The sequence below is a fragment of the Littorina saxatilis genome, linkage group LG9 (genome assembly GCF_037325665.1).
Source record: "Littorina saxatilis isolate snail1 linkage group LG9, US_GU_Lsax_2.0, whole genome shotgun sequence".
NCBI classification, from domain to species: domain Eukaryota; kingdom Metazoa; phylum Mollusca; class Gastropoda; order Littorinimorpha; family Littorinidae; genus Littorina; species Littorina saxatilis.
In genome coordinates this window covers 51569212-51594268 of record NC_090253.1, presented here as the reverse complement: position 1 = coordinate 51594268, position 25057 = coordinate 51569212, and the positions used below count along the sequence as shown (strand labels likewise).

The following is a 25057-nucleotide window of genomic DNA, read 5'->3' as shown; positions in this document are numbered from 1 at the left end:
TGAATTCTGTCTCGGTAGTCGTTCTTGGCAGGAATCCGTTTGATACTGTGAGACGAATGACTTGTGCTGTGCCTGACAGGTTGTTTTCCAGCTTGTAGAAAGGAGCCGTCAATGATTTGCTGAAGGTATCAACTCCCCCCTGGCGCTGAGGAAGGGAAATAAGGCCCCCGCAGTGTGCTTTCTGCGATGTTTTGCCGAAATATGTGGCTCCCCTTGATTTGTTCTCTCCTCTCTCGCTGAACTGTTCGGCGGGAGCCTCTCTCTCCAAACTACGGCGTTCATACGACACCCAGAGGCGAGGTGAGTCCTGAGTTTCGTGGCAGAGTGAAAAGATCTCAATGTCAGGAGAATGCCCGCACTGGAACTGTGTGGCAATTTGCATATCAGAAGGATCAGCCTCACTGACTACCTTCGACACTGTACCAAAGAAGTCACGTAGTTTCTGCAACATGACGTCACCGGTGGTTTTGAAATGAAGGACAGGGCGACTGATGATGCTGACCTGTTGTGATGTCATCATTTGCACATACTGCGCACTAGCACGACCATTTAACAGCTCCTCAGCAACGGTGAAGATCTCAGTTGCAGTTGTGTTGTTCGTGGCTGTGTTAAGCTGTCGCTGTATGTTCAGCAAGGTGTTCAGATTTCCTTCTTGCTCTTTCAGAACGTTTGCAACTGTGATTTCAATCCCTGTGCTAACAGAATTCAGAGAGTCCACGGCCTCCTTTTTGTATTTCTCTGCAGCCTCTACCAAGATGGCGTATCGGCCCTCAATGTCTTTCAGCACTGCCGCCTTCTTGATCAGCATGGCTTGTTGTTCAGCCTTTGTTTTCTCAATTACCATCGTCATGTCAACCACAGCACGGTCCAGGCGATTCTTTTCAGGGATGAGTTCTCTGATTGTACTGTCCACTGCCGTGTTCAGGTCTACTGCCGTATGTTGTTCGTGCGCCGTCAGTTTGCAGTTGACACAAATGGGCTGTTTGCATCTGACACAGAAAAACTCCAACAATTTTTGATCATGAATCGTGCAGAGAGTCCCATTTATTCGTTGGACACTATTTGATTGTTGGCCGAAATGTCTTGCCATGGCAATGGAGAAGTTGGACTGTGTGTGATATGGTGCTGCCACTTCCCGTGCAGAAAGTGAAGTAGGCTGTCGACTCGAGATCGCGCGGCGGTTAGACCTTCCATTGCTGTGCGTATTATCCGCTGTTGTGTCTACCGCATAGAACGTTTGGTCGCCTGGCAAGCCGTTGGATCTGCGGTAAACGTCCAGGCTAAAGACCAACCTGTCTGGCGCACTGTTGTTGGGCCTTAAAGGGTATGCCATTTTTCCCGACTCGTCCCTTTAGTTTTCCTGAAAACACACACACACACACACACACACACACACACACACACACACACACACACACACACACACACACACACACACACACACACACACACAAAATGAAATAGTGTTGGATGACACACACTTTGACTTCAGGAAGAATGTAGTTAACAATTTAGCACTTCAGAAAGAATGTAGTTAACAATTTAGTATTTCGCCAAAATGTGAATAAATGTAAACATGACTGCATGGCTCACAATTTGTAATATCTGCAGCACAGCATACTGTGCAAACAGAAAAACCTTTAGCAAAAGCTACATCACACCAAGAATATGTCAAACCAGCGCTAAACAGGCTAGGTGTACGTACGTCATGCTGAAAGTGATCAATTAAGTAGAAGTGCAATACTACAGTCTTAGGCAAAACAAAACAAAAGTCTGTTTACGGTATCCCGACCGACCCTATTTTTTTCGCGCGACCCTGGACTTTTTTTGGGCATTTGGAAAAAAAAAGTCTTTTTTTTGGCAAAATAACTTAAAAATATGTTTTTGGGGAAAAAGAAAAATCCCGGCCTACCGACCCTATTTTTGTTGTTGCCTATGTTACCGTAAACAGACTATTTTTTTTGTTTGGCCTTAAAGTGCTTTACGTACATGACAGTATTGCAAAGATCACAAGAAGGAAAGCTGATTTAGGATCAGAGAGTGTTGAGTGCATCTGGACTGAGGTAAAACACTCTAAATCTCCTTCTGTGTAAGCGGGAATATATTTATAAAAATCCAGCCTCTCCATTTGCATGGATTGACGATTGTGTGCCTTTTCATCTTATTTGCAAACATATTTGTCCAAATCCTTTTCTGCTTTGTATGATGTATTTTTGCCAATTATTGATAAGCACGCACCTTTGCACAAAAAGAGGGTTAAACACCCCACATTTCCCCCGTGGTTAAATGAAGACATTATTAACGCTATGGCTCATCGCGATTTTTATAAAGAGAACAAACTTAAAGATGATTACAAGAAACAAAGAAATAAGGTCTTTATAGATCTCGTGCGCAAGGCCAAAATACATTATTTAAATAAAGTTGTTTCTGAGAAGAGAGATACACCGCTTCGTCATGGAGAGCAATAAACGAAGTAATTGCTAAACCAAAAACCTGACAACAATTAACCTCGGTTGGTATTTCCCCCAGCGTGTGCAATGATTATTTATTTATCTCTTCCTGGTAAACTCTTGGAGTCTATCTACCTATAGTGAAAATGACAGAAGCGAATATGAATGCTCACCAGTTCTTCAATTATTTTGCCAGGCCAATTTGAACGGATTTAAACCTTTTAAAATTCCGCACATTGCAGTCCACGAAGTCGGGCAATTATTAACTGAGTAATACAAAGTCCATGGGACCAGATGACATACTCGCTTTCTTATTCAAGTTAGCGTTACCCTTTCTTGTTGAGACCATTTCGTGTTACGGACATGATTATGATTATTTGATGTAAACAGAATAGATAGTACAGGGTGACCCACCATAAATACAATCCTCACAAATGCTAATAACGTCTACATCTGTTGACAGAATCACTTTATATTTTGGGGATATAAACTTCAGCCTATGCAGGACCCTTCCACTTAATTACAAATGGTCTGACTTTTGTGCAATTTCAAACAAAGTTACCAAATTCGGCGATCGACTCAACAGTACGAGGTTTGACTTTGAGCGGTAGCAGTACTTACCTAATTTAAACCCTCCAGACTTTTACTTATGGATTATCTGAATGTCTTAGTATACAACAACATCCCCTTCACCCCCTAAATCATCGGTGACCTTAAGAAAGCAGTAACAGGTAGGTTCAGGGCAATCCCTAGACAGGAAGTTTTTCATGCCATTGACAATTTTTGAGGTGTAATTTGGAACCGATTTTGGAGAAAAGGTTAATGTCGGAACATGTTACCTACAGACTCAACACTTTGTAGAATGGTTTTAAACGAACTGAAGTTCATGCACAACAACTACGAAAATATTTGCTAAACTCAAATGACGGGTAGCATGTTTATTTGGTGTGATACACTAGTCTACCGCGAAATGTGTGGTTTATAAACAAAATGTCACACATTCCTTGTTAAATTTGGAAGGACAAAATAGGATAGTAATGTATGCACAAACGCACAAGGAGACATGGTGATTCACACGGAGTAGCGAAACCAAAAGCAGACTTTCCAGTAACTGGATCGGTGAGTTGTTTTTCAGTCGGCGTAACAAGTACGCATACACACGATCACGTATATTACTTTTTACAACGCAGGGCTTCTCGCAGTGCGCGCCCCTGCGTCCTATACGCACTAGAAGCCGAAAACACGTACATGAAATGTGTGGAGGGGGTCCCGGTGTAACACGAAATTTTTATTCCACGAAATATTTACTCCGGAGTAAATATTCCGTACGAAATTCTTACTCCGAGTACACTTTTCGTACGAGAAAAGAACTCCCCAAGGCACGAAAAAATTACTCCCTCCACGAAATTTTTACTCCCCATTTTTTTCACTTCCAGTAAAAATCTCGTACGCAAAAATGGAATGTGGGCGAAGGAATAATGCCAATAAGTGATCTGGCGCACACGAATGTCGCGCTACCCTCCTTCCACCCCTTCCACCACCAAGACTAACAGGGGACAAGGGAGTATACATTTCGTACACCTAGCATGGGAAGTTAAATTGCTCGTGTTGGGGTGAAGTAATTTATTCGTTATTTGATCGTCAGGGGAGTAACATTTGTGTACGAAATGTTTACTCGGAACTCACCTGTCTTGGGGAGTAATTTTCTCGTGCAATGGGGGAGTGCTTTTTTCGTAAAGGGAGTAACTTTTTCGTACGAAATGTTTACTCCGGAGTAAAAATCTCGTGGAAGTAATTGTCTCGTGTTACACCGGGACGCACTAAACTTTAAAAGAGCGGGTCCTGGGACGCTCTAAATTTCTGTTATCGTGCATACCGTAATTACTTTTTCAGGCTACAATCGTAAGCTATTTTACACAGCACACTATGCGAGACCACAATGTTTTATAAGCACACCGAGACTTTTTTGGTTTTTGGAGCCTTGGAACCCTCTAAAATTCTGCAGTGTTCATGGACCCTCTAAAACTTAAAAGTGGGGGTCCCGGGACCCTCCAGGAGGGGCGTCCGTGGGGAGCCCTGCAACGGAGTCGGTGCAACTGGATTTCACGCACTTTTGAATTTTACGCTATGAATTTCTCGCATTTCTTAACACATGAATTTCACGCAGGTTTCCAGTTAAAATCTCTCCTTACTTGTCATTTGAATTCACGCACACGCATGCACACGTATCCCCCCCCCCCCCCCCGCATCGGTGTGTTTGTGAGTGAGTCCCGTGTTTCGACGCGTGAATACAAATCACAATTCAGCAAGACACGAATACCAACAACCAACATGGGAAATCCGTGGGAGTTTATACATCACGACGGTTCGCTCACAACTCACAAATCACAATTCAATGAGAAGAGAGCAAGGGAAGTTGCCAGAAGATAATGACTTTGACATGCGTGACGTTGTGTACGTGAGATACGCGATGTGGAATGAGAGAAAGAATCACATGCCAAAACAACCCAAGAATAGACTCGAAACACATGAATATGTTACCCAATATGGACTTTTATCTGAACACAAAGAAATAGAAAACTTAAATGTTTCAACTCATTTCAAGATGAATTGAGACTCATCATCGGTCACGAGCAACTCTATCTCATATACACACACCCCAACGCATACACTACATGCGTGATTTTCAAAAGCTCACATGCGTGACTTTCAAAAGCTCACATGCGTGAAATTCAAACCACCAAATGCGGGAAAATCAAATGCGGGAAGACGAGCACAAATTTCAAATGCGTGAAATTCAAATGCAGCCAACGGAGTATGTCTGTATAAGATCAAGTTGCCCCACTTTCTGTGCTACACAGACAAAAAAAAAATGAAAAAAAACGTTCGGGGATTTCATACCCAGGAACTCTCATGTCAAATTTCATAAAGATCGGTCCAGTAGTTTAGTCTGAATCGCTCTACACACACACACACACAGACACACAGACACACACACACGCACATACACCACGACCCTCGTTTCGATTCCCCCTCGATGTTAAAATATTTAGTCAAAACTTGACTAAATATAAAAAGGAGTGGGAGTGTATGGCTTGTATGCACGCAAAAGGAGCTACCATCTGTCACATAATTCACAGCAAAACCAAAAGTAGACTTACCCTGAAGCGAAATGTTAGCAGAAAAACGTACGCAAATGACACTGTGCTATGCTAACTTGGTTTCGCTGTCCCCAGAACAAGTGTCTAATTGGGACATGACGTGGTTATATGCTAGGGCAAATTACACGAGGATAATTATGCGTATTACTTCAACCACAGAGCATGTTTTAGTAATAAGAATGCCACGCAGTCTGGTTTGCGCATCTTAAAAAATAATCTTCAACTGCACAACGTTTTGCTTTAAAGCGACATGAATGTCACATAATTATTGAGAAGCAATGCAAAATAGACTAACAATTAATAATCTAGATTGTTTCCCACGTAAGATGTTCTCGGCTACACGTCCACAGAAAGCGATCTTATCTCACAAACCAAGGAGCAAAACCAAAAAATAGACCTCAGGTTAACTTCAGCACTTTCTTAGCTCATTTGAAGTTAACATATAATAGAATAACACACGATCATGTCACTGTTAAATTATGCATTGAACATGTAAAAGATACACATACACACACACACACACACACACACACACATCTCACTTTAGTACAGCTCCTGACTTACCTCTGTCACTAACAAATGGTTGTGTAACCGTGGTTGACAGTGCGAAGAATCAGATAATTATAGATCCGGGCGCTGCAATGTTCTTGAAATGTGAGGGGTTTTCCACGTATCGTCACGGGATCTACTTTCAGTTGTGAGGGACAGGCGCTTACAAAGAAGTGCAGGCTCAACAGTGGTTTGTAGAGAGATAGAAATAGGAGAGGGGTGGGTGGGTCTTTTAACTGCATTTATACATGAAATGTCAGTGTGCAAACACCCAACAACAAAACGAAAATACGTGTCTGCATATTTATGTGGGCGAGTCTGACTGATCGTGTGTGAGTGAGCGTGTGTGAGTGAGCGTGTGTGAGTGAGCGAGTCTGACAGAGCGTGTGTGAGTGAGCGTGTGTGAGTGAGCGAGTCTGACAGAGCGTGTGTGACTGAGCGAGTCTGACTGATCGTGTGTGAGTGAGTCTGACTGATCGTGTGTGAGTGAGTGAGTCTGACTGATCGTGTGTGAGTGAGTCTGACTGATCGTGTGTGAGTGAGCGAGTCTGACTGCAGGGCCGGACTAGGCTAAGAGGAGGGGGGTGTTGCTAGAGGTGGTCCAGGGGGATATCCCCCCTGGCGGCAGGGGCGGATCAGTTCATTTTATGGGGGGGGGGAGTTTCAAAAGTATATTGTGAAGATATGGGTATGAAGGCGCGAAGCGCCGAACCGATGGCGCGAAGCGCCTAGCTTGCTAGGGGGGTCCGGCGGCATGCCCCCCCGGAAAAGTTTGAAAAAAAGGATGCAAAATGGTGCAATCTGGTGCATTCTGAGGATGATCATTACCAGTTTCAGGCAGCAGATTTTGTCACTGATTATAACCCCCAAAATTGAAACTCAATGTAAAATAAAGAAATGCATACCTCATTCAATATTTTTATATTTTTATATTTATAAGGTGGGTCTGGAAACCCTAGAACCCCCCACCCCCCACCCCCCCCTCGTCCGCCCCTGGGGTGGGGGTCAGGGGGCGAAGCCCCCTGAAGCTGATGGGTAGGTCATATTCTGAGATAAGAAAATGGTCGCTCCTTGCATGAAACGGCATAAAATAAGCAATAATAAAAAATGTTTTAAATAAGTAAGGTACATGTTCAGGCTAGGGGGGGGAGGGGGGTTGCGCAACCCCCATAACCCCCCCGGTAGTCCGGCCCTGGACTGAGCGTGTGTGAGTGAGTCTGACTGATCGTGTGTGAGTGAGTCTGACTGATCGTGTGTGAGTGAGTGAGTCTGACTGATCGTGTGTGAGTGAGTCTGACTGATCGTGTGTGAGTGAGCGAGTCTGACTGAGCGTGTGTGAGTGAGTGAGTCTGACTGATCGTGTGTGAGTGAGTCTGACTGATCGTGTGTGAGTGAGTGAGTCTGACTGATCGTGTGTGAGTGAGTGAGTCTGACTGATCGTGTGTGAGTGAGTGAGTCTGACTGAGCGTGAGTGAGCGAGTCTGACTGAGCGTGTGTGAGTGAGTGAGTCTGACTGATCGTGTGTGAGTGAGTCTAACTGATCGTGTGTGAGTGAGCGAGTCTGACTGAGCGTGTGTGAGTGAGTGAGTCTGACTGATCGTGTGTGAGTGAACGAGTCTGACTGATCGTGTGTGAGTGAGTCTGACTGATCGTGTGTGAGTAAGCGAGTCTGACTGAGCGTGTGTGAGTGAGTGAGTCTGACTGAGCGTGTGTGAGTGAGCGAGTCTGACTGAGCGTGTGTGAGTGAGCGAGTCTGACAGAGCGTGTGTGAGTGAGTGAGTCTGACTGATCATGTGTGAGTGAGTGAGTCTGACTGATCGTGTGTGAGTGAGTCTGACTGATCGTGTGTGAGTGAGTCTGACTGATCGTGTGTGAGTGAGTGAGTCTGACTGATCGTGTGTGAGTGAGTCTGACTGATCGTGTGTGAGTGAGCGAGTCTGACTGAGCGTGTGTGAGTGAGTGAGTCTGACTGATCGTGTGTGAGTGAGTCTGACTGATCGTGTGTGAGTGAGTCTGACTGATCGTGTGTGAGTGAGCGAGTCTGACTGAGCGTGTGTGAGTGAGCGAGTCTGACTGAGCGTGTGTGAGTGAGCAAGTCTGACTGATCGTGTGTGAGTGAGCGAGTCTGACTGAGCGTGTGTGAGTGAGTGAGTCTGACTGATCGTGTGTGAGTGAGTCTGACTGATCGTGTGTGAGTGAGCGAGTCTGACTGAGCGTGTGTGAGTGAGTGAGTCTGACTGAGCGCGTGTGACTGAGCGAGTCTGACTGAGCGTGTGTGAGTGAGCGTGTGTGAGTGAACGAGTCTGACAGAGCGTGTGTGACTGAGCGAGTCTGACTGAGCGTGTGTGAGTGAGCGAGTCTGACTAGGCGTGTGTGAGTGAGCGAGTCTGACTGAGCGTGTGTGAGTGAGCGTGTGTGAGTGAGCGAGTCTGACTGAGCGTGTGTGAGTGAGCGTGTGTGAGTGAGCGTGTGTGAGTGAATGAGTCTGACAGAGCGTGTGTGACTGAGCGAGTCTGACTGAGCGTGTGTGAGTGAGCGAGTCTGACTGAGCGTGTGTGAGTGAGCGAGTCTGACTGAGCGTGTGTGAGTGAGCGTGTGTGAGTGAGCGAGTCTGACTGAGCGTGTGTGAGTGAGCGTGTGTGAGTGAGCGTGTGTGAGTGAGCGAGTCTGACTGAGCGTATGTGAGTGAGCGAGTCTGACTAAAAGCGTGTGTGAGTGAGCGTGTGTGAGTGAGCGTGTGTGAGTGAGCGAGTCTGACTGAGCGTGTGTGAGTGAACGAGTCTGACTGAGCGTGTGTGAGTGAGCGAGTCTGACTAAGCGTGTGTGAGTGAGCGTGTGTGAGTGAGCGTGTGTGAGTGAGCGAGTCTGACTGAGCGTGTGTGAGTGAGCGAGTCTGAATGAGCGTGTGTGACTGAGCGAGTCTGACTGAGCGTGTGTGAGTGAGCGAGTCTGACTGAGCGTGTGTGAGTGAACGAGTCTGACTGATCGTGTGTGAGTGAGCGAGTCTGACTGAGCGTGTGTGACACTGAGTGAGCGAGTCTGACTGAGCGTGTGTGAGTGAGTGAATCTGACTGAGCGTGAGTGAGCGAGTCTGACTGAGCGTGTGTGAGTGAACGAGTCTGACTGAGCGTGTGTGAGTGAGCGAGTCTGACTGAGCGTGTGTGAGTGAGTGAATCTGACTGAGCGTGAGTGAGCGAGTCTGACTGAGCGTGTGTGAGTGAGCGAGTGTGACTGAGCGTGTGTGAGTGAGCGAGTCTGACTGAGCGTGTGTGAGTGAACGAGTCTGACTGAGCGTGTGTGAGTGAGTGAATCTGACTGAGCGTGAGTGAGCGAGTCTGACTGAGCGTGTGTGAGTGAACGAGTCTGACTGAGCGTGAGCAAGTGTGAGTGAGCAAGTCTGACTGAGCGTGTGTGCGTGAGCGAGTCTGACTGAGCGTGTGTGAGTGAGCAAGTCTGACTGATCGTGTGTGCGTGAGCGAGTCTGACTGAGCGTGTGTGAGTGAGTGAATCTGACTGAGCGTGAGTGAGCGAGTCTGACTGAGCGTGTGTGAGTGAACGAGTCTGACTGAGCGTGAGCAAGTGTGAGTGAGCAAGTCTGACTGAGCGTGTGTGAGTGAACGAGTCTGACTGAGCGTGTGTGAGTGAGCGAGTCTGACTGAGCGTGTGTGAGTGAACGAGTCTGATTGAGCGTGTGTGAGTGAGCGAGTCTGATTGAGCGTGTGTGAGTGAGTGAATCTGACTGAGCGTGAGTGAGCGAGTCTGACTGAGCGTGTGTGAGTGAGCGAGTCTGACTGAGCGTGTGTGAGTGAGCGAGTGTGAGTGAGCAAGTCTGACTGATCGTGTGTGCGTGAGCGAGTCTGACTGAGCGTGTGTGAGTGAGCGAGTCTGACTGAGCGTGTGTGAGTGAGTCTGACTGAGCGTGTGTGAGTGAGTGAGTCTTACTGAGCGTGTGTGAGTGAGTCTGACTAAGCATGTGTGAGTGAGCGAGTCTGACTGGGCGTGTGTGAGTGAGTCTGACTGAGCGTGTGTGAGTGAGCGAGTGTGTGTGAGTGTAACCAGTTGACAGTGATGCAACCATATATTACGGTCTCCTTCCGGCAGCATTCCCAAAATGTCGACTTGTTTTGACAGTACAGCAAATATCCCTTGAACATTTTAAGGTCCAGATCGTCAGAAAACGTTCCCAAATTGGCTGCTTATGTGCTGTTTCTTTTACACGAGAAACGACTATCCCTCCACTAAGTCACATACCAAAATTCAAAACCCTGACCGCTTGCTGGGGTGAGTTTGAATATGTTGATGAATTAATGTTGGAATAAGGCACCAGCGCCTTACACGAAATTAATCCTTTAAAAATTACCACCGTGCACAGACACCATCGATGCTGCTTATTTTTGGTATGTGACCAAGTGGAGGGGTGGTTTTATCCCAGGTAAAGCAGGACAAGATCTGAGACGGTGAGGTGAACTGTTTACACGAGGCTCGATTTTTTCATGATCCGCTAACTTCGACCATTATTTTTAAGAATCACTGAGACTCGGCATGTAACCTCTACGTCACACGTCAAAGTCAGAATAGCGATTATGTCTCACGGAATTAACATAGAAATAAGTAAAAGACTTTCTTTGATACAGACAAAGAACAGAAAAGTATGTGAAGGTATTGTTATCATTATGATATTGCATAATCGAAAAAAGTTGATTTCAAATCCAAAACTTTATAACAAGTTAGTTATAGCCAAGAGAGATTGCGTGAGTCACCCCACATTCCGGTTTTTACGCCATGTGTTCTACTTTCGGTTGTGATGTATTGTGCGCTCGAAAACAAGTTGGCGACAGGTGTTGAACTGTGGTTTTGAAGGGTGAAGGGGACCATGCACACACACACACACACACACACACACACACACACACACACACACACACACACACACACACACAATTATTGTTAGTGCTTTGGAGATTGATAAGTATTATAACAAATTTTAAAAAGCTCCACTGCAATGTACACACACACACACACACACACACACACCCACACACACACACACACACACACACACACACACACACACACGCACGCACACACACAACAACATATAATGTGACAAGCATGTTATCTCTGAAATCCCGAGTAAAGAAAAAAAAACAGCACACATCTCTCCAGCCATCAACAACTTAACTCAGTCAATTATTGATCGAGGGTTAAAGAAAACAACATATTTGCCTCAAAAAGGACAGTTAACTAACATGTCGGTACGAACACATAAGTACACACTCTCTGTCAGAAAGAACAGTCAAATATGATCGGATACCATAGTTTATTCTGTAACATTAATTTCAAATTAAGTCATTGATAACAGAGCTACGGAAACGTAACAATCAACATGTAGTTAAACAAAAACATAATCTTAAAGAATTACATGATTCACCCCATACAATCTTAGTGGAAGTTGTTTTTCATGATTGCATATTACGTTGATTATTATTTTATTTTATTATTATTATTCTCTTTATTTATATAGCGCCTTATCCGAAGTTCAAAGCGCTTTATGCCGTGTGAGATGGAATTGGTTTTTTTTACACAATATATCACGCATTCACATCGGCCAGTAGATCAACAGCCTATAGGCGCTGCATCCACCTTTCACGGCCTATTATTCCAAGTCACACGGGTATTTGGTGGACATTTTTAGCTATGCCCATACAATTTTGCCAGGAAAGACCCTTTTGTCAATCGTGGGATCTTTAACGTGCACACCCCATGTTGATTTTTTGACAACACAATTCATCTACGGTGAATTCGTTTATGTCAAGGTAAATATTGGCTTTGAGGACTACGAGGTTTTAAATATTGTTAAAAACAAAAGTCAATAAAGCTGACGTCGGAATTCAACACAGGGAAGTTAGGGAACGTTTGATAGCAGAGAAATAATGCTTTCACCGGATCCTCGAGCTATTGATATTTAAAGAAGAACAAGGTAATCAACACACACATACTAATACACGTAAAGGGTGACCACTTAACTTTGAGTATTGCTTGTTCCAAGATGACAGTAAGCTATATTTGGATTTCCGTGACCCAACATGTATCTTGTTTTAAAGTTACTGAACTTGTCAAGTGCAGGTGCACAGAGCCCTTAGTGGCAAGATAGAACCAGGCTCGTTATTTCATTCCAAAATGTACGTTGTTTGTAAAACGTACGTCCTTCAATAGAGGTTTCTATACCAATATATACACGTACATTTTATTTGACAATAAAGTAAAAAAAAAAAAAATTAAGCAAGAAGGGCAAAGCCCATACGACTCACATGCTTTACACATTTTTCCTACCAAAATACATGTGACCTTGACCCAAGGTCAAGGTCATCCAAGGTCATGCAACACAAAGCTGTTAATTCAAGACATAGGAAGTACAATGGTGCTTATTGGCTCTTTCTACCATGAGATATGGTCACTTTTAGTGGTTCACTACCTTATTTTGGTCACATTTCATAAGGTCAAAGTGACCTTGACTTTGATCATATGTGACCAAATGTGTCTCATGGTGAAAGCATAACATGTGCCCCACATAACTTTTAAGTTTGAAACAGTTATCTTCCATAGTTCAGGGTCAAGGTCACTTCAAAATATGTATACAATCCAACTTTGAAGAGCTCCTGTGACCTTGACCTTGAAGCAAGGTAAACCAAACTGGTATCAAAAGATGGGGCTTACTTTGTCCTATATATCATATATAGGTGAGGTATTGAATCTCAAAAACTTCAGAGAAAATGTGAAAAATGTGAAAAATAGCTGTTTTTTAGGCAACATTTATGGCCCCTGCGACCTTGACCTTGAAGCAAGGTCAAGATGCTATGTATGTTTTTTGGGGCCTTGTCATCATACACCATCTTGCCAAATTTGGTACTGATAGACTGAATAGTGTCCAAGAAATATCCAACGTTAAAGTTTTCCGGACGTCCGGACGGACGGACGACTCGGGTGAGTACATAGACTCACTTTTGCTTCGCATGTGAGTCAAAAAATGAAGAACAAAACAAGAACCGGATCTGTGTGTACAGTCAAAGATATATGTCTCATTATCGCACATCGTAGGCTACTAGTGCGTTAAAATACACATTCATGAATAGTAAAGCTCCAGTTACGCGGGTAATAATTATATGATATAAAAAACAAAAACATTTTGGCAGCTATAAGCTTTTGTGCAAAACTGTAATTCCCAGCCATAAATATTTCATTTCAAAACATCTACGTGTATATTTACCATTACCTGCTAAGCCCTGTCAACATCTGCTGAGGTCGCAATGGACGATTTTCAGAAATAACTCTGATTTGTATAGGTTTTGAAAGCATGACTACAGTGATGGTGTGAGTATTTTTTCAAACCGGTACACAAACTTCTGTGATGCAAACTGTCCAGAAAAAAGCGGTAGGCAGGTCATTGGAACCAGCGAAGAGTCAAACTCAGAGTACTGGTTTTGTTGTTTTACCAGCGAAAAAAACCGGTAGTTCTAAAACTCAACAAGTAGGGCTTACCGGCAGCCGATTTTTTTCCGGTATTTTTTTAATCTCAACCCGTAAAAGACCGGTAAAAGACCGGTAATTACCGGTTAACGCCAATACTGGTCTACACTTGCTTTTATGTTGGCAAGCTTTCCAACGTAATACCATAGGCTAGTCACTAGCGAGGGTGTGTCTGAAACACGTGGACAAGCACCACGCGTGGAAAGTTTGACTCAATAAAAGCAAGAGTATTTACTCTTTCGCAACCCATACAAACCTGAAAGTTATTTCTGAGTTCTTCTATTAGGATTCAAGGAGCATGTATTAGCTGTACCGTACAAACTAAGCCACTGTACCGTACAAACTAAGCCACTGTACCGTACAAACTAAGCCAATGGCCACCTCCTTTTATTAGCAAAATTGTACAGTCCAATCCGAGACTATAAAACTAATTTATTGAGACTATTGACATGTAACTGGAATAAATTGATTGTTATATCTCTGGCGTATATTCAGGCAAACATTATGTCATGAGAAAATCACACACAGTTTATAACACAGATAAGCTTTTGCACATTGAACCAAAAACATGTGTAAGTCTCATTCATTATATAAACATGAACAAGCGACGGCAGGTAGTTAAAATAAAATATATGAATTGTTCTGTTGTAGGTGTCTTTTTTCTCAGAAAGCGCATGCATGTGTGTAACAATTTTCACGTTCCATGACAAATTGACCAAGTACCAATTCAATTGTCTATGCACCAATTCAATTGTCCATGCACGGCGTAATGACGATAACATTTCTTTTAACCAAACAACAATTCGTGTTTGTTTGTTTAACGCCCAGCCGACCACGAAGGACCATATCAGGGCGGTGCTGCTTTGACATATAACGTGCGCCACACACAAGACAGAAGTCGCAGCACAGGCTTCATGTCTCACCCAGTCACATTATTCTGACACCGGACCAACCAGTCCTAGCAATAACCCCATAATGCCAGACGCCAGGCGGAGCAGCCACTAGATTGCCAATTTTAAAGTCTTAGGTATGACCCGGCCGGGGTTCGAACCCACGACCTCCCGATCACGGGGCGGACGCCTTACCACTAGGCCAACCGCGCCGGTCCAAACAACAATGACTCACACTTAACGATTCAAAATATCACTGACATCTATGATCTTAGTTTGATTTTCTACATCCGCCACAAGAGACGAAACATGCAAAAGTTCCGCAAGAAAATTATTAGTGAAGAACAATGCAAAGTATGAGGATTCTGAGATCTTCCTTCTGGATCACGGCACCAGTTGTTATGGCAACAGCTGCCATACATTGTAGACATCTTTTTGAAATGACATCCCGTCTACAGCGATGAAGCAAATATGCAGGGAGGTCACGGGTGCCCTGAAAACAGACATGACCATATATTTTAAATTGTTTTAATGTAAGCATATTATGTGTTAATTGTGATGAAACCCTGTTCTTGTCATCAAGCGAGTTTATGTCTTCAGAAACTAACGTGTTGTTGCTTTAAACTGCATTTCAGTATAATGAATGGCACTGATATATTGTATTGTACTGTATTGTATTACAAGTATTTTAGTCGAACTACCTGTTAAAGCTTTTGTGAAGTGTTTTCATCGATTGCCGTTTCAACGATTAAGTGCGATCATGGCTTTTGTGCTGAATTCTAACGAACAGAGGGTAGATTTATGTGCCACTCCCACCCCCAAACAAACAAACACACACACACACACAAAAACAACAACAAAACGACCTCTCTACCCACCCCTTTCCGGCAATAACAAAAAAAGTAAGATGGTAGAAAAAAAAGACCATACACAACTGTACTGTTGATTACTTTACTATTACCTTTGTGATCCCTCTTCATCGACTTACAGCACAATTTCGGACTGTAATCATCTTTCCTCTTTCCTAGTATTCTTGACAGTTTTTTTTTTTATTGTCCGCGACAGATACCAGTCGATTTCAATTAGTGTAGCGCCTAATTCACGCTGCGTTCCCACTACTCCAAACGTTCTGAATAAAATGACCCTGCGACGAAAGGAGCTATAATACTTACTGCGGAATTGCAATTGTAACTCACAAATACTTGTACATGACACAAACAGACAGAGGGACAGACAGACAGGCAGGCAGGCAGAGACACAGATAGACGGACAGACACACGTACCATGCAAGCATCACTTGTTCACAGGCTCCATACAGATAATGGTACCACCCCTGCAGGCCAGCCACAGGCGAGCGGAGACATCCACAGTGATGGCGGTGGGTTGGATCAGCCAGGGACAGCCCGGGGCCAGGAAAGGTACATTTGATAGTTGACCAGATTGAAAGTACACAACATGGATACAGTCATTAAGCTCATCGGTCACCAGAAGAACTTGTTCACCGTTTAGTTTGTAGAAACACACGTCGGACGGCTGGAAGCAAGAGAGATGTGCAGGAGGGGTGTAGGTGCTGACAGGATCCCCTCCCGGTCTCTGGTACAGCTTCACTTTGCGCCACATTTCAGGGAACGTAGGCTCCTCCACCACCACGAAGAACTGTTCTGTCTCGTCCACATCGAATGCACGATGGGCTCCCACGTTGATGCTACATTCTACGTTGCAATTGTTTTGGTCTGTAGATATATTTTTGTAACTGAAGACGGTAGCCTTTCCTGATAAGTAGTTTGACAAATTGAAGTGTGCAGCTAAAAGGGATTTACAGCATGTCACAATGAAGCTTACTGAACCACTTCTAGCCGTATCCCTCCCTTTGGTGTACCTTCTGCGTGACACTCTACCTTTACGATAACTACGTTGGTATTTTCCATCCTCACTATATTTTGCTTCGGGAGTGTCTTTGAGCAGCGCACGCCGTTCAAACGACACCCACACACAAGGCGGGTCAGTATCAACATGACAGAGAGAAAATACCTCAATGTCATCATCCTGCCCACACGGGAACCGCTTCACCACCCTCACTTCAGGCGCTGCAACCTCCATCTCCATCTTGGTCACCGTGCCCATGAAGTCACGTGTCTTCTGCAGTATGACGTCACCTGTGACCTTGAAGTGGAGAACGGGACGACAGACGGCTTTCATCTTCTGTGACGTCATCTTGGCCAAAGCTTGCTCACTGCCGCGTCCTGTCTTCAACTCTTGGACAACAGAGACGACATCACTCGCTTTTACCAAGTTCCAGGCACGTTCAACTTGTCGCTTAATTCTCAAGAGTTCTTTCAGGTCGTTTTCTTGCTGTTCCAGGATCTGGTCGATGTCACCATTAATGTCTGTGCTAACATTACTAAGCGAGTCCAGGGCCTCATCTCTGAACTTGTCGGCAGCGGCCACCATGACGGCGTGTCGGTCACGTATGTTTTTCTCCACTGCCGCCTTCTTGTCCAGCACGGCCTGCTGCTCTGCTCTCGTCGCCTTCAGATTTTCCCTGAGGTCTTTCTCTGCTTTCTGTATGCGAGCATTTTCAGTAATTATTTCTTCCCGTTTCTGTTGGATGGCTGTAGGTAGGTCTTCTGTTTGGTGCTGCTCGTGTTTGGTCATCTTACAGTTGATACAGATGGCCTCTTCACACCTGATACAGTAAAACTCTAGCTCTCTTGTGTTGTGGATTTTGCACATCTCCTTGCTGTTCTCTGCCTGTTTCCTGAGGTAAAAGTTGGCCTGCAGGGCGGCCACTCCCCCTTCAGGCAGAGAAGTGGGCTTGCGACAGGAGGGACAGGGGAAGGTACCCCCCGTTTGACGGTTCGCAAGATCCGTGATACACTTGGCACAAAACGTGTGGTGGCAGGGCAGAAATTTGGGTTGAGTATACGTTTCCAAACACACCGCACATGTGTCCATGGTAACTTCATCACTACCGGAAGCCATCTTAAGCGTCAGAATGTATTCCGATATGACTGCATGACGCACAGGATATGGCGTATTAAATCTGAAAGTAAGAACAAATCGAATGAACAGTCATGTATGTTAACGTTTGCTAATTTTTGTTCTGCAGCTAAATGAGATTCGTTACGTTTGAACCGGCCTGAGGCGTAGGCATGTTTACAGCAGTTCACTTAATCAAAAGTATCAAAGTTGACAACAGAAAAGAACAAGCTATTCTAATTGTAAACATGTTTTAATGTGTTATTTCTTATGTTGACAAGCAGCTGTGCGTTGACTATTTTTCCCCCATGTTCATTTATTCATTTGAAAGGGTAATTGAGTGTTGTTATATTTATTATTGTTGTTGTTATTGTTTATATGCCTTCAGACTATAGACTATTGTTGTGCGTACCTACTAGCCATCACAAACAGAACGATAATTATTCAATGTTAATGCACATATCATTTTGCGCGGATTTTTGGCTCACGTAAGTGTAGCCTATGCGATCGTAACTTTGTCTGTCTGTGCGTGCGTGCGTATGTGCGTGCGTGCGTGCGTGTGTGTGTCTGTGGTAGAAACTCTAACATTTGAAGACGTCACATTACATTGACGTCACATTATGACGTAAGAGGGTTAGACGTCACGCGAAGGAAGTACTGAAAGTCTCGGTCATTATTATTTTAAGCGGGCCGAGACTAGTACTGTTGGCAGTCGTGTCCTTGTCACATGCAGACAGACAGATCTAGATCTAGTGTCTCGCTTTCTTGCACAGTGTCACCTATGCTCTTTCTGTGTGTGTGTGTGTGTGTGTGTGTGTGTGTGTGTGTGTGTGTGTGTGTGTGTGTGTGTGTGTATGTGTGACGGAGTGATTGAGTTTGTGTTACTTTGTGTTTGTGTTTGTCGATTTCTTACGTGAGCCTTGATGGCTTCGCCTCTTGTTACTTCATCGCCTTGAAATGTAAGCACAGAGTAGAGAAATGGCAGTACGTTCGGTAACAGTAAACATTTTATAATGAGTTGTACAGAACTAGTTTAAAATAAGTATAAACAAACGAAACGGTTGCTCGTATGTGTGCCATGAACAAGGTTTCTCACTATTTAATACAGCAACAGAAAGCTGTTACGTATTGGTTTTCTTCTATACTGCCCGTCATAAACTAGGCAGATGCGTTTGAGTGCAAATATGTGTGATGAGGCCGTTTATTGTAGAACCTGTTATATTACTGGAAGGGCCATTCATTCCCCCCACCGTATTCAGCTATTATATAACAGACTAGAATGAATACCCGCTTCGCCGGGTAGCCGGCTTCGCCGGGAAGAAGTACTTAGAGCCGTACGCCGGCTTCGCCGGGTCCGAACAATGGACCCGCCAAGCTTAGGTCCCTCCCAGATTCGTGGAATGGGAACAGCACGAAAATGATTCAGTGGCCATAATGCCATTCCTGACCATATCGAGTCCCATCCTTGTCGACGAATGTAACCGTGTTAATCACCTTTGGAGGCGAACTCCACTCAAACAGGATTGAGCAATTTAGAGCTTATCTCTAAGCCCTTTTGAACTGTTATGGCTTCTGAAAGGAAGGCCAGTACATAAAATTACACAAAAGCCGCCAGACCACATCACAAACAGAACTGAACAATGCACAGGTGTTGCTCACATAAACACACACACACACACACACACACACACACACACACACACACACACACAAACACAGAGAAGCCGTATATATAGAGAGATAGATGACAGTGTATTTTTCGCTTGGCTATAAATTGATTCGACCTTTGCACTTTTACAGTGAGGATAATTTACGGGTCCAATTTACGTTCTGGACACTGCGGTGACCTTCTAAAAATAGTAACAGAACGGGAATATCCGAAGATGCCTCCCTCAAACTATAGTGCACCATACGAAGGAAGGGAGGTAAACGCTGAAAACCTGGAGAAGATGAGAAGATAAGGAAGAGTTACTTATAATGGTGAAATGAACACAAAAACCAAAATCAGTTCAGCGCTGCGCGCTGAGAGCACGTGTTGAAATATCTCATCGATGATATTGTGTCCGGGGTGTAGCTGAATACGGTGTCCAAATTTGAAAAAGATCCACCGAGAACTTTGGCGTTGTGATGTGGTGTAGCGGCTATGGTGTGTCGGTATGGGGGCCCGGGTAGCTGAGGTGGAACCAAAATCGGTTCAGCGCTGCGCGCTGAGAGCACGTGTTGAAATATCGACCAGGTTGTGTCCTGTACCGGGTCAACCTGAATATGCCCACCAAATTTGAAGCAGATCCATCGAGAACTTTGGCCGTGCATGGCGAATACACAAATACACAAATACACAGATACACAAACACACAGACACACACACAGACACAAGTCGTATATATATATATATATATATATATATATAGATGGCCAAATCCACCGCCCAGTCGCCAGGGGCGAACAAATTATCAGCCGGGCTAGTAAATCCCGTCTGGCTAATGACAATTTTGGTCAAATGCAAAGCAACTTTTGTTTTTACCATTGAATTTCATTTTAAAAGCCAAATAAACATTGCACATGCAGAAGCTTCCGTCGTCTGCAAAGTCGCCGTCATGTTTTAGTGACATGAGAACGAGGCTCCCATCTCGGACGCGTTTTCGACGTTTCATTCGAGCTGTTTTTATGACTTGTCATAAAGTCATTTACGTTTCAAAGTTTGGGTTGACAATGCTGAAACATGTACATGATGTTTTAACACACGTCAACATATTGTTCACACTCCTCACGCTATCACACACATCATGTAGCCCACACCTGGAGTTGTTGTTCGTGCCGCTGAATTTTATTTCAGCGACTTTTGCATACCATATAATTATTTGTATGCATCCACGTTATATGTTCTTCTTTTTTTTCAAATTTGTTTCAATACTTTTCCGCAACTTGTGGCGGAGACCGACAACAAATTTTTACTTCCATATAACCAATCTCCACAATGTGGCGGTAAAATCGCCATTCAACAGAAACAAAGAAAACAGGCTTAGATTCATAATGCAAATTTGTGCTTAGCCAACCCGACTTCCCAACGTAAATGCAAGTGGCAGGTGGGGATGGTGGTGGTTTGATGCAAACTTGTCCGTGCTGTAGCGTCCCTTTTTGAGAAGTGGCCTTGACCCTTGATAGCAAATCTATCATGACAAGAAAGGTGGACTAGGCCAGTGGACTCAAAATAAAATGGGATCGGTCTTGAGACCTGTAACTAACTCCTCAACTTAAATTTCATTTATGACTTGTCATAAAGTCATTTACGTTTCAAAGTTTGGGTTGGCAATGCTGATACATGTACATGATGTTTTAACACACGTCAACATATTGTTCACACTCCTCACGCTATCACACACATCATGTAGCCCACACCTGGAGTTGTTGTTCGTGCCGCTGAATTTTATTTCAGCGACTTTTGCATACCATATAATTATTTGTATGCATCCACGTTATATGTTCTTCTTTTTTTTCAAATTTGTTTCAATACTTTTCCGCAACTTGTGGCGGAGACCGACAACAAATTTTTACTTCCATATAACCAATCTCCACAATGTGGCGGTAAAATCGCCATAAACCTGTCTGTAATGATACCTTCTCAGGTGTCATCGCAGAGAGGTACCGACGTTCACAACTGATTCCAAACACGCATTTTCTGTTATCACGTGAAGCTGAGTAAAACGTATCTTGAAAAGACTGATGCTGTACAATGACAAAAGCAAACAGCATAAGAAAGAGAAGAGATCGACCATTCAAAGACCACTGGCGAGTGATTGCCGATAGCGGAGAGGAATGTGGTAAGTTTGAGTTGGATGGGAAGACGATGGTGGGGTTTATTGTGTTCACAATTCTTAAGAGCATAGAAACAGAAGAAAAACACAATTTGGTTTTGAACAACATTGCATGCTCAAGTTGTAACAGGTCAAGTCGCGCGAAACAAAGATTGTTCATTGCAACTTGAGGGAGAAATAGGCTACTTGTTACGGGAGGTTTTATTTGAAGAAAATATTGTTAGTATACAAACTCGTAACTTAAATGTCAATGTCAATGAAAAAGAATAGAATAGCACACAACTTCTGTGTGCATTTCAAGGTATCGCATACCACATTTCAAGGTATAGCATACCACATTTCAAGGTATAGCATACCACATTTCAAGGTATAGCATACCACATTTCAAGGTATAGCATACCACATTTCAAGGTATAGCATACCACATTTCAAGGTATAGCATACCACATTTCAAGGTATAGCATACCACATTTCAAGGTATAGCATACCACATTTCAAGGTATAGCATACCACATTTCAAGGTATAGCATACCACATTTCAAGGTATAGCATACTACATTTCAAGGTATAGCATACCACATTTCAAGGTATAGCATACCACATTTCAAGGTATAGCATACCACATTTCAAGGTTGCAGCATTAAGATAAAGGACATATGATGTAGATGTAGAAAAGCGTCTATTTTGCAATTATTCAATTCCAATACTTCTTTTTCTTCTTCTTCTTCGTTCATGGGTTTAGACTCCCACGTTCACTCATGTTTTTAGCACGAGTGGATTTTTACGTGTATGACCGTTTTTACCCCGCCACTCAGGCAGCATACGCCGATTTCGGGGGAGGCATGCATGCTGGGTATTTTCGTGTTTCTATAACCCACCGAACTCTGACATGGATTACAGGATTAGCAGGTCTGTACATAAGTTGACCTGGGAGATCGGAAAAATCTCCACTGTTAAACCCACCAGGCGGCAGCGACCGGGATTCGTACTCACGACCTCCCGATTAGGAGGCCGACGTCTTACCACCACGCCACTGCGCCCGTCTAATTCTAATACTGTTTCTGTAACACTTTTGATTTAAACAAATCTAATTTTTGTTGAAAGTATACTGCCATTTCTCTACTGTCAGCTGAGCATTCAAGTCAATATAGTCACAATAAGCTTCAGGAGACACAAATATTTCCCAACTTGGAACTGTAAGCTAAGCAGTAAAATTAATAGAGGATTCACACACCACTTTTACGGAACAACTTATTTTTTCTTTTGGTATTGTAAAACATATCTCTCAGGGATGAAATAATTTCCAAGCATTCTTATAAGTATAAGGTCTTCCATAAAAAGAAACAGTTAGAAATATGTAGTAAAAAGTAAATATATTCAACCGTAGATATCTACCTGATCATCATTCTGATGTGAGCAATCATTGTGTTATCATCCTGCTGTTATCAGCTCATCGGTGTGTTATCAAATTGTTCTCTTATACACGGACTTGTCGTTATTACACCCCCGGTATAGGGGTGTGTATATAGGTTTCGCTCGATGTGTTTGTTTGTTCGTTTGTTTGTTTGTGTTCGCATATAGATCTCAAGAATGAACGGACCGATCGTCACCAAACTTAGTGAACAGGTTCTATACATTCCTGAGACGGTCCTTACAAAAATTGGGACCAGTCAAACACACGGTTAGGGAGTTATTGGTGGATTAAGATTCTACAAGGACTTATAGAGGGACATTTTAATGGTCAAAGGGAAATAACCACACTTGTTAGCAGTGCCTGCTCAGTTGGTGGCAGTGAGAATGCTAAGGACGGGGGGTGTTTTTCCTACCTCGGAGGAATTTCTTGTTATATCTAGAAGTCTTTCTGATATTATGCAGACTAGTTTAACTTATGAATCGAATGATTGAAGGTTGTTATAGTCAATGCAACCACACTACAATCTAAATTTGAGGGTTATGTGTCGAGCAGTCACTAAAACGTGCCGGGTGTTGGTTGCTTTGAAGGCTGAAAACCACAGCACAACCTTTCCTTTCTCACCATGAACAGAATGACACATGCACCTTTTGACACGATTGCTAGCTAAGCGGGAGTCATGAACAAATTCAGCTTTTCTAGGCAGAGAAAAGGGTACCCTTCACCTTGATACGCGCAAGTTACTTCGTTCCAGGCTGTTTTGGTCGATTTGTGCGGAACGTAGCTTTAGGGGGGGAGGGGGGGTCGACTAGGTCTTCGCTCCACAGTGTAGACACTCTTTTATGGCAAGTCGAGTTATGTCTCGCATGTGGAAAACACATACATGGCCTTTCAAACAAAATTATTGATTTCTACTTCACCAACAGCTTTAGCTTTATTTCAAAGATATATGCAAAAGGTCAAGTTCATTATCACCTGCAAGACTTGTTTTCAGACTTTGCCATTACACATTGCAAGCTGCTGTATAGTGCACAAAGCGCATCAGATAGCAACGGGTTCCAGCTTACCGGTGTAACACGACATTTTTACTCCAGGAAAAATTTACTTCGGAGAAAAAATTTCGTACGAAATTCTTACTCCGAGTACATTTTTCGTACGAGAAAAGAACTCCCCAAGGCACGAAAAAATTACTCCTTCCAAGAAATGTGTACTCCCCATTTATTTTACTTTCAGTCAAAATCTCGTACGCGAAAATGGGATGCGGGCGAAGGGATAATGCCAATATGTGATTTCGTGCAAACGAATGTCGCGCAACCCTCCCTCCACCCCTTCCACCACCAAGGCTAACAGGGGACAAGGGAGTATACATTTCGTACACCTGGCATGGGAAGTTAAATTGCTCGTGTTAGGGTGAAGTAATTTATTCGTTTTTTATTCGTCAGGGGAGTAACATTTGTGTACGAAATGTTTACTCGGAACTCACCTGTCGTGGGGAGTAATTTTCTCGTGTAATGAGGGAGTGCTTTTTTTGTAAGGGGAGCAACATTTTCGTACGAAATTTTTACTCAGGAGTAAAAATCTCGTGGGAGTAATTTTCTCGTGTTACACCGGCAGTCTTACAATTGTTCGTCTATTATGGGAGTGAACTGTGAAAGTAAAATTACAGTTATTGTGGAACAGTTATGTCCCTTTCTTTTGCGTAAATGGCCAGTAAAGTGTCGCGATCAAGACAGCCTTTTACTTTCTCGGGTGTGTTGAATGCCTCAAACTATTAATTTGAAAAACACTTTGCGTTAGAATCGCTTACAGCAACGTTTATAACTAATCGCCAGATCACACCACCACAAAGCCAGTCGTCGGCCAATGGCAATGCGGAATAAGCGACATCACTGCTGACGTGGAACAGAACAGAAAGTAGCTAATATTTTCATCGCACGATTATACATTCTTGACAGAGATACACAGCAACACAACTGACCTGTTTTAGTGAAAAGACGCAAGGGTCCGGAGGGTGAAAGTCACATGGAAGGTGATATATGTGGGACGATTGTAGAACAACCCGACCAGTCACACTTGTCCTCCGCCTTTCACACCTGTGTGACGTCATCCCACGCGGTCTACTTTTGGTTGTGGTGCACAGGCGCTTGAAAGTGTCGTCTGTGTAAGCGTAGCTTTTTGATTGAAGGATAATGACATGAAGAGGTTTTGTTTCCTATTTGTTCCCTTCCTTCTCGTATACGCTTTGGTTCTCTCTCGGTGAAATAAAAAGCTTGTT

General features: G+C 43.6%; 2 protein-coding genes and 2 long non-coding RNA genes across 4 annotated transcripts in view; 2 read left to right on the top strand and 2 right to left on the bottom strand.

The window, feature by feature from the left end:
- LOC138976382 (uncharacterized) overlaps nt 1-1306 on the bottom strand; it is a 2277-nt gene extending 971 nt beyond the window's left edge. The window contains exon 1 of the mRNA XM_070349238.1: nt 1-1306. This exon is cut by the window's left edge and continues 406 nt beyond it. Coding sequence (XP_070205339.1) covers nt 1-1090 — 1090 coding nt within the window. The 5' untranslated portion in view covers nt 1091-1306.
- LOC138976412 (uncharacterized) overlaps nt 1-25057 on the top strand; it is a 556176-nt gene that overhangs the window by 113467 nt on the left and 417652 nt on the right. The gene's annotated exons all lie outside the window — the stretch shown is intronic.
- On the bottom strand, nt 11281-24884 carry LOC138976402 (tripartite motif-containing protein 59-like). The gene is made up of 3 exons (XM_070349255.1): nt 24761-24884; nt 15861-17620; nt 11281-15070 (listed from the first exon to the last, which is right to left on the bottom strand). The coding sequence occupies exon 2, from the start codon at nt 17557-17559 to the stop codon at nt 15871-15873; it is 1689 nt and encodes a 562-aa protein (XP_070205356.1). The 5' UTR covers nt 17560-17620; nt 24761-24884; the 3' UTR covers nt 11281-15070; nt 15861-15870.
- Nucleotides 12521-25057, top strand: part of LOC138976411 (uncharacterized) — a 151356-nt gene continuing 138819 nt past the window's right edge. The window contains exon 1 of the long non-coding RNA XR_011458980.1: nt 12521-12659. This is a non-coding gene — a long non-coding RNA (uncharacterized lncRNA). The remainder of the gene's footprint in view (nt 12660-25057) is intronic.

Excerpts from the sequence above, each read along its gene's own strand:
- LOC138976402 (XM_070349255.1), bottom strand. The coding sequence starts at position 17,559 with ATGGCTTCCGGTAGTGATGAAGTTACCATGGACACATGTGCGGTGTGT.